Genomic DNA, 14,628 nt, shown 5'->3' on the forward strand with positions numbered 1-14,628 from the left:
CTCACTGCAAGCTCCGCCTCCCGGGTTCACGCCATTCTCCTGCCTCCGCCTCCCAAGTAGCTGGACTACAGGCGCCTGCCCCTCGCCCGGCTAGTTTTTTATATTTTTTAGTGGAGACGGGGTTTCACCGTGTTAGCCAGGATGGTCTCGATCTCCTGACGTGGTGATCCGCCCGTCTCGGCCTCCCAAAGTGCTGGGATTACAGGCTTGAGCTACCGCGCCCAGCCATGAATTAAAAAATTTTTAAAGGAAGTTGTAGACATAATGGCCCCTTACGCCTAAATACTTCACTGTATGTTTCCTCAAAACAAGGAGGTGTGTGTGTGTGTGTGTGTGTGTGTGTGTGTGTGTGTGTGTGTTGATCTTAATACAGCATCTTTCAGAGATTATTTCTATAGTATGTAAATTTGTTTTTTAGTCTCTACTTTAAGTTCCTGACAACCCAAGCAGGAGCAAGACTCCCTGATGTAGTTGGAAATCATATCAGTACGTTGGCACAAGTTCTACAGGTAAACGGGAAAAAGGGTCCCCACAATCTGCTTTTAGATGCCAGGAAGCCTAGCTGGTCTTTATCTTCATTACTGACTGATGCTACTGGTAGATCTAAGTTCTTTGATTTATGATGTTTGAAAGCCAAAAGGATATGTGTTCTAAATGAAAAGGGACTTCTTCTGTACCCTCAGTCTAAGCCAGACAAGTGATATTTCAGGAAAACGTCCCTAGCAATAAGGAATATTTTCACAAGTGATGTGGAGCTTTGTTTGTGTCCCTTCCAGGGACAGTTTGTTACCATAAGGGGACAAAGCATGCTTCATTTAAAAATGTGTGGCGAGGAAACTGTTATTTTAAACAAAAATAAACGCAGATTTAGACATGTAGTCTGAGTTTGAACTCTGGGAGATTTTCCAGATTGATAGTGTAGGTAAAAATAACTGACCTGATTTTCTGGAGGCCAAGATAAAAACTGGATTTGTGGTACAGCATTTACTTTGTGATAATATGTGTATAAATTTTTCCCCAAGTTGGGAAATGCGGCCGCGTCATACAGGGCTGTATCACTCTTGACCATTGAAGTGCTCCGGTTACTACACTGCATCATGAATGCAGATGGATATTTGGGTTGATTGAGTCAGCAGAATAAATATACTGTTTAAGCCTTTAAATAGCTCAAAATCAAAAGGAGTCTAAATTATTTCAAATTTGACTTAGAGTTGGTGAAACCTCTGGCCATTCATGTAGCCATCGTGTTCATCCTGAGAAAGGGAGACGTAAAGAATTGGGAGAGTGTTCTGGGGGGAAAGTGCTATTGAGAATGGGCTGTCCGAACAGAGTGACAGGCAGGCCTCACTTGGCTAGAAGAGGGAGCTTTTCAGCCCTGCTGTGCCGTCAGGAACATCCGTGACCTTGGACTGCTGCTTTAATCTCTTTTACCTTGGCTTCTTTATATGAAAGAAAAAAAAAAGATACCGTCAAGTTCATTCTTTTCAAACCTATCAAAATTTGAGGCCGGGCGCGGTGCCTCAAGCCTGTAATCCCAGCACTTTGGGAGGCCGAGACGTGCGGATCACGAGGTCAGGAGATCAAGACCATCCTGGCTAACATGGTGAAACCCCGTCTCTACTAAAAATACAAAAACTAGCCGGGCGAGGTGGCGGGCACCTGTAGTCCCAGCTACTCAGGAGGCTGAGGCAGGAGAATGGCGTAAACCCGGGAGGCGGAGCTTGCAGTGAGCTGAGATCTGGCCACTGCACTCCAGTCTGGGCGACAGAGCGAGACTCCGCCTCAAAAAAAAAAAAAAAAAATTGAAATGTTCATACATTTCAAATTTGAAAAAGAGGGTGCTTGTGATGATAGATGGGTTTCTGCTTCCTTTTTTTGTTTTGTTTTGTTTTTTGTTTTGCTTTGTTTTTTTGAGACGGAGTCTCACTCTGTTGTGCAGTGGCGCCATCTCCGCTCACTGCAAGCTCCGCCTCCCGGGTTCATGCCATTCTCCTGCCTCAGCCTCCTGAGTAGCTGGGACTACAGGTGCCCGCCACCACACCCGGCTAATTTTTTTTGTATTTTTAATAGAGACAGGGTTTCACCATGTTAGCCAGAATGGTCTTGATCCCCTGACCTCGTGATCCACCCGCCTCGGCCTCCCAAATTGCTGGGATTACAGGCGTGATACCCTTCTTTAATATTAGTTTCTAATCCAAGTTATATAGCCATGTGCTCTATAAAATGGAACTTTCCATGGAACAGTGAGAAGGTTACATCAGGAATTGGGATACTTGGGTTCAGATTTCAGTTCTGCCACTTGCTAGTTTTAAGTGTACTTCTCAGGATGCACGTCAGTTTGTTCAACTGTCAATGGGAGTAGTGATCCCACTAAGGAAGATTATTGTGGTTATCAAATCAGCAGATGGGTATGAAGAAGCCATGAGTGCAGTTCTCATTGTTATGAAGATGTCGTAGCTGGCACAGTCCCATCACAGTATGACTCTGGCATCACAGATGGCTGTAGCATATATGCCAATCAAAACATCCCTACCATCCTTAACGATCACATGGGTTCTCCCCCATATCAGCTGCTCCACTGACCTACAAGTAAGTCTATGCTTTTTAAGTATATTTACTCACTAGTGAAGGCCCGTCTGCTAAAAGTGTCTTCAGTAGGGGAGAGCTGCTCTTTTCTGGGAAACCCAGCAATGAAGTTTGTCCTGTGATGCCTTCTACACTTACTGACCTGTTTCCTGAAAGCTTCCCGTAACACATGGTCCAGGGAAAAAGGAAGGCCTTGACCAGTCTTTCTTTCCTGTGGCTTTCTGGTTCAGAAATGTGACCCTGATGATAAGAATCTTCAAGGCATGACTCTGGACTCTAAGAACTTGACTTTTAAGGTGTTTTGGCAATATTCCCCTGGCAATATTGTTTCTTGGCCCACACTCATCTCATGCCTTGTTTTGTTTGCTTTGTTTTTGAGACTTGTTTTTTTGTTTGTTTGGTTTTGGTTTTGGTTTTTGAGACCAAGCCTCACTCTGTTGCCCAGGATGGTGTGCAGTTGGCACAGTCATGGCTCACTGCAGCCTCCACCTCCTGGGTTGAAGCAATTCTCCTGCCTCAACCTCCTGAATAACGGGGATTACAGGCACACACCACCGTGCCTGGCTAATTTCTGTATTTTTTTCGTACAGACGGGGTTTCACCAGGTTGGCCAGGCTGGTCTTGAACTCCTGACCTCAAATGATCCACCCACCTTGGCCTTCCAAAGTGCTGGAATTACAGGTGCGAGCCACCATGCTCAGCCATTATGCTTGTTTTTCTTTCGTGAAGGGATAACCAGAGCTGTTGTGTGGTGGTGTCTTGGTACAGCTGGTGGCTGTGGTCAGTGTGGTGGAGGGTAGGGCTTCTCAGATGGTCACATGCCTGAGAGTCACCTGGGGATCACATTAACATGCAGATTCTGATTCCCTGGATCTGGGTGGGACCTGAGGTTCCGCATGTCTAACAAACTCCCAGAGAACACCCATGTATGTAGCAAGAGTATAGACAAAAGGATTCAAAGCGAAGAAACTGTAAAAACCACAGAACCAGCCTCTCACGATTTTGCGGATGAGGAGTCCGAGCCTTGAGGAATTTCAGAGGCCATGGAGAGATTAAGTATAATAAATAGCATAGCAGTTGTATGTTGAGCCAAGAATCAGACATGCACAGAAATGCTGATTGGAAAATGAAATCTGATCTCATAGTCCTGGTGTGGGCAAAATGCCTAGCTAGAGTGGGTGACTGCTGATTTTTAGTGGCGCTTCTTAATAGGGAAAATTAGCCCATCCTATTTACAGATACTTCCAATGCAGCTGTGTCAGGGGAGAGAGAAGAAGGGACATGGAAGAGCGTGTAGGGGTGTGATCTTCAGTCCTTTCAGGCAGGCACATGAGTAAATTTTTATTTAAAAGATAAGAATTGGTCATATGCGAATCTCCTGTTAGATAAGATTAGAAACAGATTTCCATTTTGGGAACCAAAAGAATCAGAAAATAAGAACAACAGTAATAGCAGTGGAGGTTCGATCCTAGACAGAAGAAAAACCAGCAAGCCTAGGGACTTCATATTCTCACTGGTGTCCAAATCAGAGTTTTTTGTTTTGTTTTGTTTTGTTTTGTTTTTTAACTTTTTTTACTTTAAGTTCTGGGAGGCCAGGCACAGTGGCTCAAGCCTGTAATCCCAGCACTTTGCGAGGCCGAGACGGGTGGATCACGAGGTCAGGAGATCGAGACCATCCTGGTCTACACGGTGAAACCCCGTCTCTACTAAAAAAAAAAAATACAAAAAACTAGCTGGGCGAGATGGTGGATGCCTGTAGTCCCAGCTACTCAGGAGGCTGAGGCAGGAGAATGGCGTAAACCCGGGAGGTGGAGTTTGCAGTGAGCCGAGATCGCACCACTGCACTCCAGCCTGGGCGACAGAGCGAGACTCCGTCTCAAAAAAAAATAAAAAATAAAAAATAAGTTCTGGGATACATGTGCTGAACGTGCAGGTTTGTTACATAGGTACACATGTGCCTTGGTGGTTTGCTGCACCCATCAACCCATCATCCAGGTTTTAAGCTCCGCATGCATTAGGTATTTGTCCTAATGTTCCCCTCCCTTTTCCCCCAACTCCCCGACAGGTCCTGGTGTGTGACCTTCCCCTCCCTGTGTCCATGTGTTCTCATTGTTCCGCTCCCACTTATGAGTGAGAACATGCAATATTTGGTTTTCTGTTCCTGTGTTAGTTTGCTGAGGATGATGGTTTCCAGCTTCATCCATGTCCCTGCAAAGGACATGAACTCATCCTTTTATGGCTGCATAGTATTCCATGGTGTATATGTGCCACATTTTCTTTATCCAGTCGATCATTGATGGGCATTTGGGTCGGTTCCAAGTCTTTGCTATTGTAAATAGTGCTACAATAATCATGTGTGGATGTGTCTTTATTGTAGAATGATTTCTAATCCTTTGGGTATATACCCAGTAATGGTATTGCTGGGTCAAATGGTATTTCTAGTTCTGTATCCTTGCAGAATCACCTCACTGTCTTCCACAATGGTCGAGCTAACACTCCCACCAACAGTGTAAAAGCATGCCTATGTCTCCGCATCCTCACCAGCATCTGTTGTTGCCAGACTTTTTAATGATCACCATTCTGACTGGTGTGAGGTGGTGTCTCATTGTGGTTTTGATTTGCATTTCTCTAATGACCAGTGATGATGAGCTTTTTTTTTCATGTTTGTTGGCCACATACGTGTCTTGTTTTGAGAAGTGTCTATTCATATCCTTTGCCCACTTTTTGATGGGGTTATTTTTCTTTTTTTTCTGGTAAATTTGTTTAAGTTCCTTGTAGATTCTGGATATTAGACCTTTGTCAGATGGATAGATTCAAATCAGAACGTTAACAGCCGAACTTTACAGGGAAAGGGCTGAGGTGGCACCTCCTTTATATGAAGAAAATGTTCTTCTGCAACCCAAATGTGTTCAATGTATGGAAGAGGCTGTTCAGTTATTATAACTGACACTTGTAAAAGATAACTGATTGATTTAATGCCTATAAATTTTATTTTCTTTAAACCTAAGATGTGACCATTAAATTTTTAGAAGGCATTTGGCTAGTGGATTAATAACTAAAAGAATATTAGATGAATTCATCTGCTTCCTATTCAGCGATTCTTTTATTTGTGAGGCTATTTTTCTCAAAATGAATGATCATGAATGTCTAAAAAAACCCAAAATATTTAGCTATTTGAAGACAAAATTACTATTATCTTTTGATGTTTTCTTTAAAGTATTTTTAAGTATTTACAATGATAGCTAAGTGGTGGGTCTTCTTCCCTCTGTTACTCTAAGTATGCCTCGTATACAACCTCAAAGCTTTTTTTTTTTTTGGAGACAGGGTCTTACTCGGTTACCCAGGCTGGAGTGCAGTGGCACGATCTCAGCTCACTGCAACCTCCGCCTCCCAGGTTCAAGCAATTCTCCTGCCTCAGCCTGCCAAGAAGCTGGGATTACAGGCGTCCACCACCATGCCTGGCTAATTTTTTGTATTTTTAGTAGAGACGGGGTTTCACCAGGATAGCCAGGCTGCTCATGAACTCCTGACCTCGTGATCCACCTGCCTCGGCCTCCCAAAGTGCTGGGATTACAGACATGAGCCACCATGCCCAGCCGCCTCAAAGCGTTTTTAAAGAGCACGGTGATGTTGTTCACTGGGTGTTTGGTATTTGAAATTAAATACCTCTGTTATTGATTAAGCCATATTTTAAATATCATCACTAAACTCAGTTAAATATTTCCACTTTTAACTGCAAGGCTCAAATGCTTGGATAGTGTAGAAGATATTTGACTTCAAAGATAACTGCTACAATTTCGGTCATAACAAATAGCTTTTAGGGGGGAAAAATAAGTCCTGGGAGGAAAATAAGCAAAGTCCCCTAGTTTAGTATAGCGGTTGGCAAATGTAGATGCTTAAAACCTCTGAAAATCCCCAATACAGGCCATCAGAGCACTGTAATTAAGTATTAAATTAATTCGGATAAAAGGATAATCCATCAGGGCCACTAATGTAGTAGAAGTGTGGTTTCAGTGTGATTAGTCTCACCATGGAAGTCAAAGCCCCACTCAGAATGAACAATGAAAGAATCATATTTGTCTCTGGGTATTTTGTCATAGGCTCAGTTGCCCAGTGCCAGTGTGTTAGCCACTGGTAAAATCCTGAGCCCTTAGTCATGTCTGCGGGTAGCTGGCTGCCTTAGACATTTTATGATGACAAAATTGAATTCTACTTCTGATAATGGTAATCCATCATGTCTGCCGCTTTTCTTATCTTAAAACTGCACTGACAGCCAGGCGCTGTGGCTCCCACCTCATCCCAGCACTTTGGGAGGCCAAGGCAGGCAGATCTCCTGAGGTCAGGAGTTCGAGACCAGCCTGGCCAACATGGAGAAACCCTGTCTCTACTGAAAATACAAAAACTATCCTGGCCTGGTGGTGTGTGCCTATAATCACAGCTACTCAGGGGACTGAGGCAGGGGAATCATTTGAACCAGGGAGGCAGAGGTTGCAGAGAGCCAAGATCACGCCACTGAACTCAAGCCTGGGCAACAGAGCGAGACTGAGTCTCTAAATAAATAAATAAAACCGCACTGGCATTATTATTCTAAATGACATAGCCAGGGATGGTTATTTCTAAATTTTCTGTGTTGAATTAAGATAGCCATGTTCCTATTTTGAACAACAACAACAAAAAAAAGCTAAGTGTGTTTCACTCTGCTAAAAATGTAACTTTTTTTGAATCTGTCATTCTTTCACTTACATTTTATGAAAATGAACATAATAAACCAGGAAAATTAACCACCATGGGGCTCAGCATGCTGGTGGCCATTTGGAGGAACTTTTCTACTAACAGTGTAACAGAGAAAAGAGAAACCGGGGTACCACAGTGTACCTCAACCTCAGATGCCCTGGCTATTCTGTGAAGTACAAGTGTAAGAGTTCTCTCTGTGATCTTTTGCTACTCTGCCTTTTTACTGCCAAGGGATAAGATGGGTACAGGGCCCTTTCCAGCTGCCCCTGCCTGAGAAATGCCATTTGGTGACCAAAAGCAATAACCATTCCATAAGACTAGCAGTGATTAAGTCAGCTTACAAATCCACAAGAGTGGAAGAGACTGCTAAAGACATTGGAACAGACACGCTTAATAATGCCTGATTTCTGCAGCTACTTTTGTGATAATACAAGAAGCTGAAATAGATAGGGGCTGAACGTGAGAAAACTGGTGTTAAGAAGCCCAAGACTTGGATTTCAGCACTGGTGCTTACTGGCCATTGGGTCTCAAAGAGATTGGTTCCTTTTTCCCAGCCTCAGTCTCCTTATCCCATCAGAATGACAATGCCTGCCTTGGGAGAGGAGAGTCATATAGGAGAGGGCATTGGAGCTGGGCTCTAAAGAGTTCAAATAACGTAGGTGAGCAGAGATGGGCTTCCAAGATAGCAGGAATAGAAAACAAAAGTGTCAGAATGGGTATACGTGGTCTTTTGTGGGAATACCCCAAGCTATTTGGCCTGAGAGAGAGGTGTGGTATAGACAGCTAGGAGCTGTGAGTTTCATGGCTAGATATGGGGTGGGCCCAGACCACAGAGGGCCTTCAGCATCTGACAAAAGAATTAGAATTAAATCAGTAGAAAATGAAGACCCACTGAATCAGAGGAAGCCATTCCTCATTCCTCTCTGTCAGGAAAATATTTGGGGAACCAAAAATTAAAAACTAGCAGGGAGACCATTGTCTCAGTCGGTTTGTGCTGCTTTAACGATACCAGAGACTGGGTAATTTATAAACAATAGAAATATTACAATTCTGGAGGCTGAGCAGGCCAGGTTCAAGAGTGGGCACGACATTGTGTGCTGAGGGCCTGGTCTCTCTACTTTTAAAATGGCGCCTTATGGCTGCGTCCTTCAGAGGCAGCAAACCCTGTGTTCTCACATGGCAGATGCACAAAAAGAGGCCTGTGCTGGTTTCCTCTAGCCCTTTAGAAGGCACGAATCCATTCGGGGGTGTGGAACTCTCATGACTTGCTTTCCAGAAGACCCCATCTCTCACTACTACCACAGTGGAGATGAAGTTTCAACACATGACTTTGGGGGACATTCAGACCATAGCAAGCAGTGAGGAGACTATTGTAATTATCCAGGCGAAAAGTAATCATATTCCCAGGGGCGGTGAGGGTGGTGTGGAAAAGCAAGCAGGAAGTGGTTGAGAGAATTCAGAAATAGAATGCAAAAGGATTTGTCAGTAGTGTAAGTACCGGACACGAAGAAATACAGGGAGTCCTGGATGGCTCTGAAGGATTCAGGCCTGTGACTGGGAGGGAGAATGGTTCTGCCATGATTAGAAAACAGGAAAGGTGGGAGGGAAAGCCAGGGACCTTGAGTGCAGTTGTGTACCTACCAAGTGCATGGATCAGGAGGGAGCCCTAAGTTGTTATCTCCAGCAAAATGTTGGAAATATACAAATTTGAGTGGGAGGGAGAAGTCCAAGCTGGGGAAGTACATTTCAGATTCATCCAAAGGTAGGAGATCTTTAGAGTTTCAAGAGTCGATGGGATTTCCAAAGGGAGAAGTATAGAAAGAGATGGAAAGAGATACAAGAAGAAAATGACAGGGATGAAGAGAGGAGAAAAAAAGAGTGATAAGAGTTATTGAGAGATGTCACAGGGAAGAAAGTAAGTACTGTGTATGCAAAACGGTAAGAACATTTCCAGATAAAGGACAGGGTAGGCGATAGTAAGTACCACAGGCCCAAGAACAGCATAGCCCCTGGGGGGTCCAAGAGCTTTCTCGCTGGCAAAAGTTATTTCCTCTCAAGATGAATGTGTGAGCACCAATAATTATTAGTATTCCAGAATATCTTCTCTTTAGCACAGTAAGTGCATAACAGTCACAAGCAAAAGATTTATATAAAGGAAATGCTCATTTAATTTATTTAATCGGACATTGGCTAAGTTATCAGCCACTGCCTATGGCTTTGTAAGACATGAAAAAGTTAGAGGAAATGTAATGAGGGCCTTTTATCTGTAAGGGAATAAAACCACACTTTTTTTAAGTATTTACAATGATAGCTAAGTGGTGGGGCTTCTTCCCCCGTTACTCTAATATGCCTCGTATACATCCTCAAAGTCATCATGGGAATCAAGTATTGAATTTTAGAAACAGTGCCACGGTGAATAGGGATATATTATAACTCAGATTAGACCTCAAAAGGACTGATTTGCTTGAGATTTCATCACTTAAAATCTCTTGCAATAAAACTGACTCCATGAAAAGATATTACTCAACATGCTTTAATGCTGTTCCATCAAATTATTTTAATGGGTATATTTGAACAGAATTTTAAGTTTTCAGATACATTTTTTGTCGATATAAAAGAAGATTTGAAAGATGATTGTAAAATGTTACAAATCAAATTTAAATCCTGATCTTTTCATTTTCTCTAGCAATAAAGCTCACCAGCGATATGTCTGAAATACATACTACAGCAAACTCTTGACACAGATACGATTGGAAAATGAGACATTTTGGTTAATCAAATATTGTTATTAGTGTGATGCTATCTGTCGGTCTCTAATTTGTAAAATCAGAGAAAACATGGTGAATCTTTGGTGACATAAGAGAAGACTCACAAATCTTGATATCCTGGGTTCAGTTTTTAAAGCAGTAATTACACATGATACAAGATTATATTCTAAGCTCTTTTTTTCCAGTAAAAAAAGGTAAGTCAATGATGTTCCGTAAAGTTGATTCTTGTTCAATCAATTTTTAAAGTAGGGGATAGGCAGGCACTGACAGCATTCTTTGGAAAGGGAAGCAACAGAGGAAAAAGGCAGGACATTTGGTGACTGCTCACATTGGGAAATGTAGGGAGCCAGGGGTGGTTAAGTCCAGAGAAGGCTGGATGTCTGTCTGCAGGGCTACATCTGGAAGGGCAAGGGAACGGTTTCCTTGTTGCCTCAGGGCATAGATCGTGCAGCACAAGAGGAGCATTTAGGAAATGCAGGGTTTTTCTCAAGGCAAAACTGAAAACTATTCAAGAAGGTAGCAAACTGCTGACCCATTAATGCTTTGCTTATCCTTGCAAGTGTGCAAGGCAAGACAGGAGATTCACTGTTGCCTTTCAGCTTGAATGAGATTGTGCCTCGCTTACTGCCACCACACCAAAGCCTGGGGTTTATTCCTGTGCGATCAGTGTATACTGGGGACGTCTAACTGTGTCAGGAGGAAATGGCAACTGAGCTCCTGTGACCTTTCACCTCTAGGGGTGCCACGCTGCAGCACACTGGACGGCTGCCATGCTCCTGACTCCAGTCCTGCCCGCAGCTCTTGTGAGCTGTGACTTTGCATAAGTAGCTTGAATGCCATGTGCCTCAGTTTTCACATCTGTAAAAGGGAGATGATAATGGTACCTATGCCATGGCTGTAAACGAGATCATGCCTGTGGAAGCAGTTGAAGTCATGCCTGGCAGAAGTGAATGGTGGCTGCTGCTACTGCTGTTGTGATTGTTGTTACTCACCAAAGAGATGGTTTTGTTTGGTTTAGATGAGCTGCTTCAGAAAGAGCAAAATTATTCAGATGACGTCTTGGCCAACATGATTAGTGAACCAAGGATCAGTTACGGAAACGATGCTCTCATGCCATCTTTGACCGAAACGAAAACTACGGTGGAGCTTCTTCCCGTGAATGGAGAGTTCAGCCTGGACGATCTCCAGCCGTGGCATTCTTTCGGGGCTGACTCTGTGCCAGCCAACACAGAAAACGAAGGTAAGAGTCCCCTGAGCCAGCAAGGGCGTTCCGGCAGGTGTATATAGACATACATACATGTGTGTAGGAGAGAGAGAGAGAGTTATCTTTTGTATGTTCTTGAGTGGTGAATTTTTTTTGATGTAGTAATAAATATTTTCATTTCAATTTTACTTTTAAAAGTAACTATTAGAAGTTATATGTCATTAAAATAATATTTTATCTGTGTAAATTATTCTTTATATTTTTTATGCTGCAAAGCAATTAAACTGCCAATTGCTGGAAAAGATAACAACCCCATTGTATAGGTGGCAAAACAGAATGGTAATGATTTACATAACATTTGCAAGTAAAGGACCTCTTGTTCCCCAAATGTCCAGATTTGCATTCTAGGGAATATTATCCTTTTGAGTGAATACCCCTGGACGAAGGGGAGCCACAGCGTATTATTGAAGAGGCAGTCCTTCACATGGAACGTGTGTGGCAATAGCATTCTTCTCATTTTTATTTTTCCGTTCTTCTTAATATAAAATAATACAGTATATAACAATAAAAGCATATACATAAAGAGCATGTACTGTATGTCATATATTATTTTTATGACTCTTTCAAATGAAGAAGTGGAGGCACTAGGAGACTATGTTCTTAAGTGATGACTTTTGGTAGGAATTTTTTTAGAAATGTTTTTTAACTATGAGGTATATTGTTTCCTCTGGAATGGAAGCACAAAATTCAACTTGTGTTTATGACATAATGACCTAGAATGCCACCTTCCAAAAGAACAGATAGATTGTGAAATAAGGAAAATTACAATTTATCCACAGAGAGGAGTTTTGACAGGGCCTGCAGAGATGGAGATTTGACAGGCATCAAAGTAGTCTTCATTGGCTGCTTACTTGTACATGAAATTTCAGATTGAATTAAATGCTAAAGGTAAAGAGAACTACATAGAAATAAAATTTAATTTTGCTTAAGACTTAATTTGTGTTTAGAAAATTAAATTCAAGGCAGCTGCCAAAATTAAGGAGCACATTGCTCTAAATGTTTTTTCCTTTGGTATCTCAAAGAAATAAGATTCTTTTCTAGCAACAAATTTGAGCAGTAGATGGCATCCTTTTTCACAGGGATTTCTTAGAAATATCTGTTCAAGCGAGAGCATCTTTCAGCTTCTTTTCTCTTTTTTCTTCATGTTCAGAAGTATAAAATTACACACAAACACCTTGATTTCTAGATACAAATAACATGTTTTTTAAGAACACAGCATTTTACCTGATTTTCTTTATTAAGGTAGCAAATGTTGATGGAGATTTCATATTTATAATGCACCTTATAGGCTGGGCGTGGTGGCTCATGCCTGTAATCCCAGCACTTTGGGAGGCTAAGGCGGGTGGACCACAGGGTCGGGAAATCGAGACCATCCTGGCTAACATGGTGAAACCCCATCTCTACTAAAAATACACAAAAAAAATTAGCCAGGCGTGGTGACGGTGCCTGTAGTCCCAACTAGTCAGGAGGCTGAGGCAGGAGAATGGCGTGAACCCAGGAGGCGGAGCTTACAGTGAGCTGAGATCGCGCCCACTGCAGTCCAGCCTGGGCGACAGAGCAAGACTCCGCCTCAAAAAGTAAATAAATACATACATACATACATACATACATACATAATTTTTAAGAAGTAAAAATATATATATAATATACCTTATAACATGCAATGAGTACACTCCTCAGACTAAATCTAAATACAATATTAGACCTTAAGTGCACTGGACAAGTTTTTTTTAAAGAACCATTGCAGAAAATATGTAGACTGTTTTCACAATGTGAGTCATCACCCCAAATTTGTTTCCTTAATTCAAAAAAGGGCACCTTATAGTAATAGCAGATACAAACAGCATGTTACTGACGATGTAAAAAGAATTAAAACTTTACCATTTATGAAAACAATTCTTAATCACATAGAAGAAAACAAATTTAGGGACAGTTCATTATCAAAGACCTGGACAACTACCCCATGAAATGTATTATTAATAGAGTGCCGATTGTGTTGTTTCTTTACAGGTAGATACATTTTGATCATTGAAAGTCCTTTTCATTCAGTCTCTAACGAGAATTTTTAGTGAAAAATGTCCAGTCTCATTTTCTAAATTGAAGGTACACTAAACTTACTCTTTCACTAACAGCGTACCATGTAGCATCAGCCTTAGGAGACAATCTGCGTGCACACGTGTGAATGTACACACACACATACACTGAAACCCTTGGGTACTGCCAAGATGTCCATTTCAGCAAAGAGCTTGATTAAGTACCTCTGGATACTTGACAAACATGCAGCTATTACACTGCTGAGGCCACATGAAAAGAGCTGATACTCTTGTTAAATAAGGATTCCGTTTGAACAGTAAAATCTGGTATAACAATATTGAGAGGCAATAGGACTTGCAGTGTCAGAGTCTTGAGTTGGGGTACTCTTCGTTATCAGTCCCAACACTGATATATATTGATTATAGCAAACAATTTGAAAAGCCTCTCCAACAATTTTTAAATAAAATTGATGGCCGTCATCTCATAGGATATTAAATACTACTCCACACTCGTGAACTCCTGAATGGTACAGACCTGAGTTTAAATTCCAGCTCTGCTGTGCGCTTATGAGCAAGTTACTTAGCCTCTCTGGCTGCTTCCTCATCTGGAAAATAAGGTTGATAATAATTCCTAACTCAGAGGTATAGTATAAGCATGAAATAAGAAGGCATAAAATAACTCTTATCAAAATTCCTGGAACATACTAAATGTCAGTGGTAGCTTTTTTTTTTCTTTTTTTTAATGGAGCCAGGATCTTATTAGAGAGACTTTATCAGCCTGTCTCAAGATGGCCTGAACAGTGTATCCTTAAAATAATGAATAAATAAGCCGTAGAATGAGATACAGTCCTAACGCCATCTCTCTTCTCACAGCGTCTCCCACCTCTCCCCAGAAACTTGTTAGTCTATCTTTTTACAGACGTGTGCGCACACACACTACTGAAAATATAACATTCTCAAAGGGCTTCCTTTTGTTCTTCATGCAGTCCTCATTATCATAGTTTCAAATGCTTGCCAAAAATGTGTTGTTGTCCTCAAAAACAATCAGGGAAATCCAGAGGAGGGTCTGATGCCCATTTTTTAAATTTACATTGAAAAAAAATAAGCATATCAGAGTTTTCCAGTATGATATACTCTTAAACAGCTGCAATTTGCCTTAAGAAATTTTTATTCTTTGGTTTTCACATTCACAAAACCTAAATGAATGGCTAGGCTGCAGTGAAGCTGTTGTTACAGAATTGTG

The 14,628-nt window shown here is 41.7% G+C and overlaps 1 protein-coding gene across 6 annotated transcripts in view; it reads left to right on the forward strand.

Moving 5' to 3' along the window:
* The window catches only part of APP (amyloid beta precursor protein), a 297,857-nt gene that overhangs the window by 255,937 nt on the left and 27,292 nt on the right, over nt 1-14,628 (forward strand). For all 6 annotated transcript variants that reach the window (XM_017856460.1, XM_017856467.1, XM_017856483.1 and 3 more), the window contains one exon: nt 11,107-11,328. In XM_017856460.1, the coding sequence (XP_017711949.1) occupies nt 11,107-11,328 (222 nt within the window). The remainder of the gene's footprint in view (nt 1-11,106; nt 11,329-14,628) is intronic.

The sequence above is a fragment of the Rhinopithecus bieti genome, unplaced genomic scaffold (genome assembly GCF_001698545.2).
Source record: "Rhinopithecus bieti isolate Rb0 unplaced genomic scaffold, ASM169854v2 scaffold_1295, whole genome shotgun sequence".
NCBI classification, from domain to species: domain Eukaryota; kingdom Metazoa; phylum Chordata; class Mammalia; order Primates; family Cercopithecidae; genus Rhinopithecus; species Rhinopithecus bieti.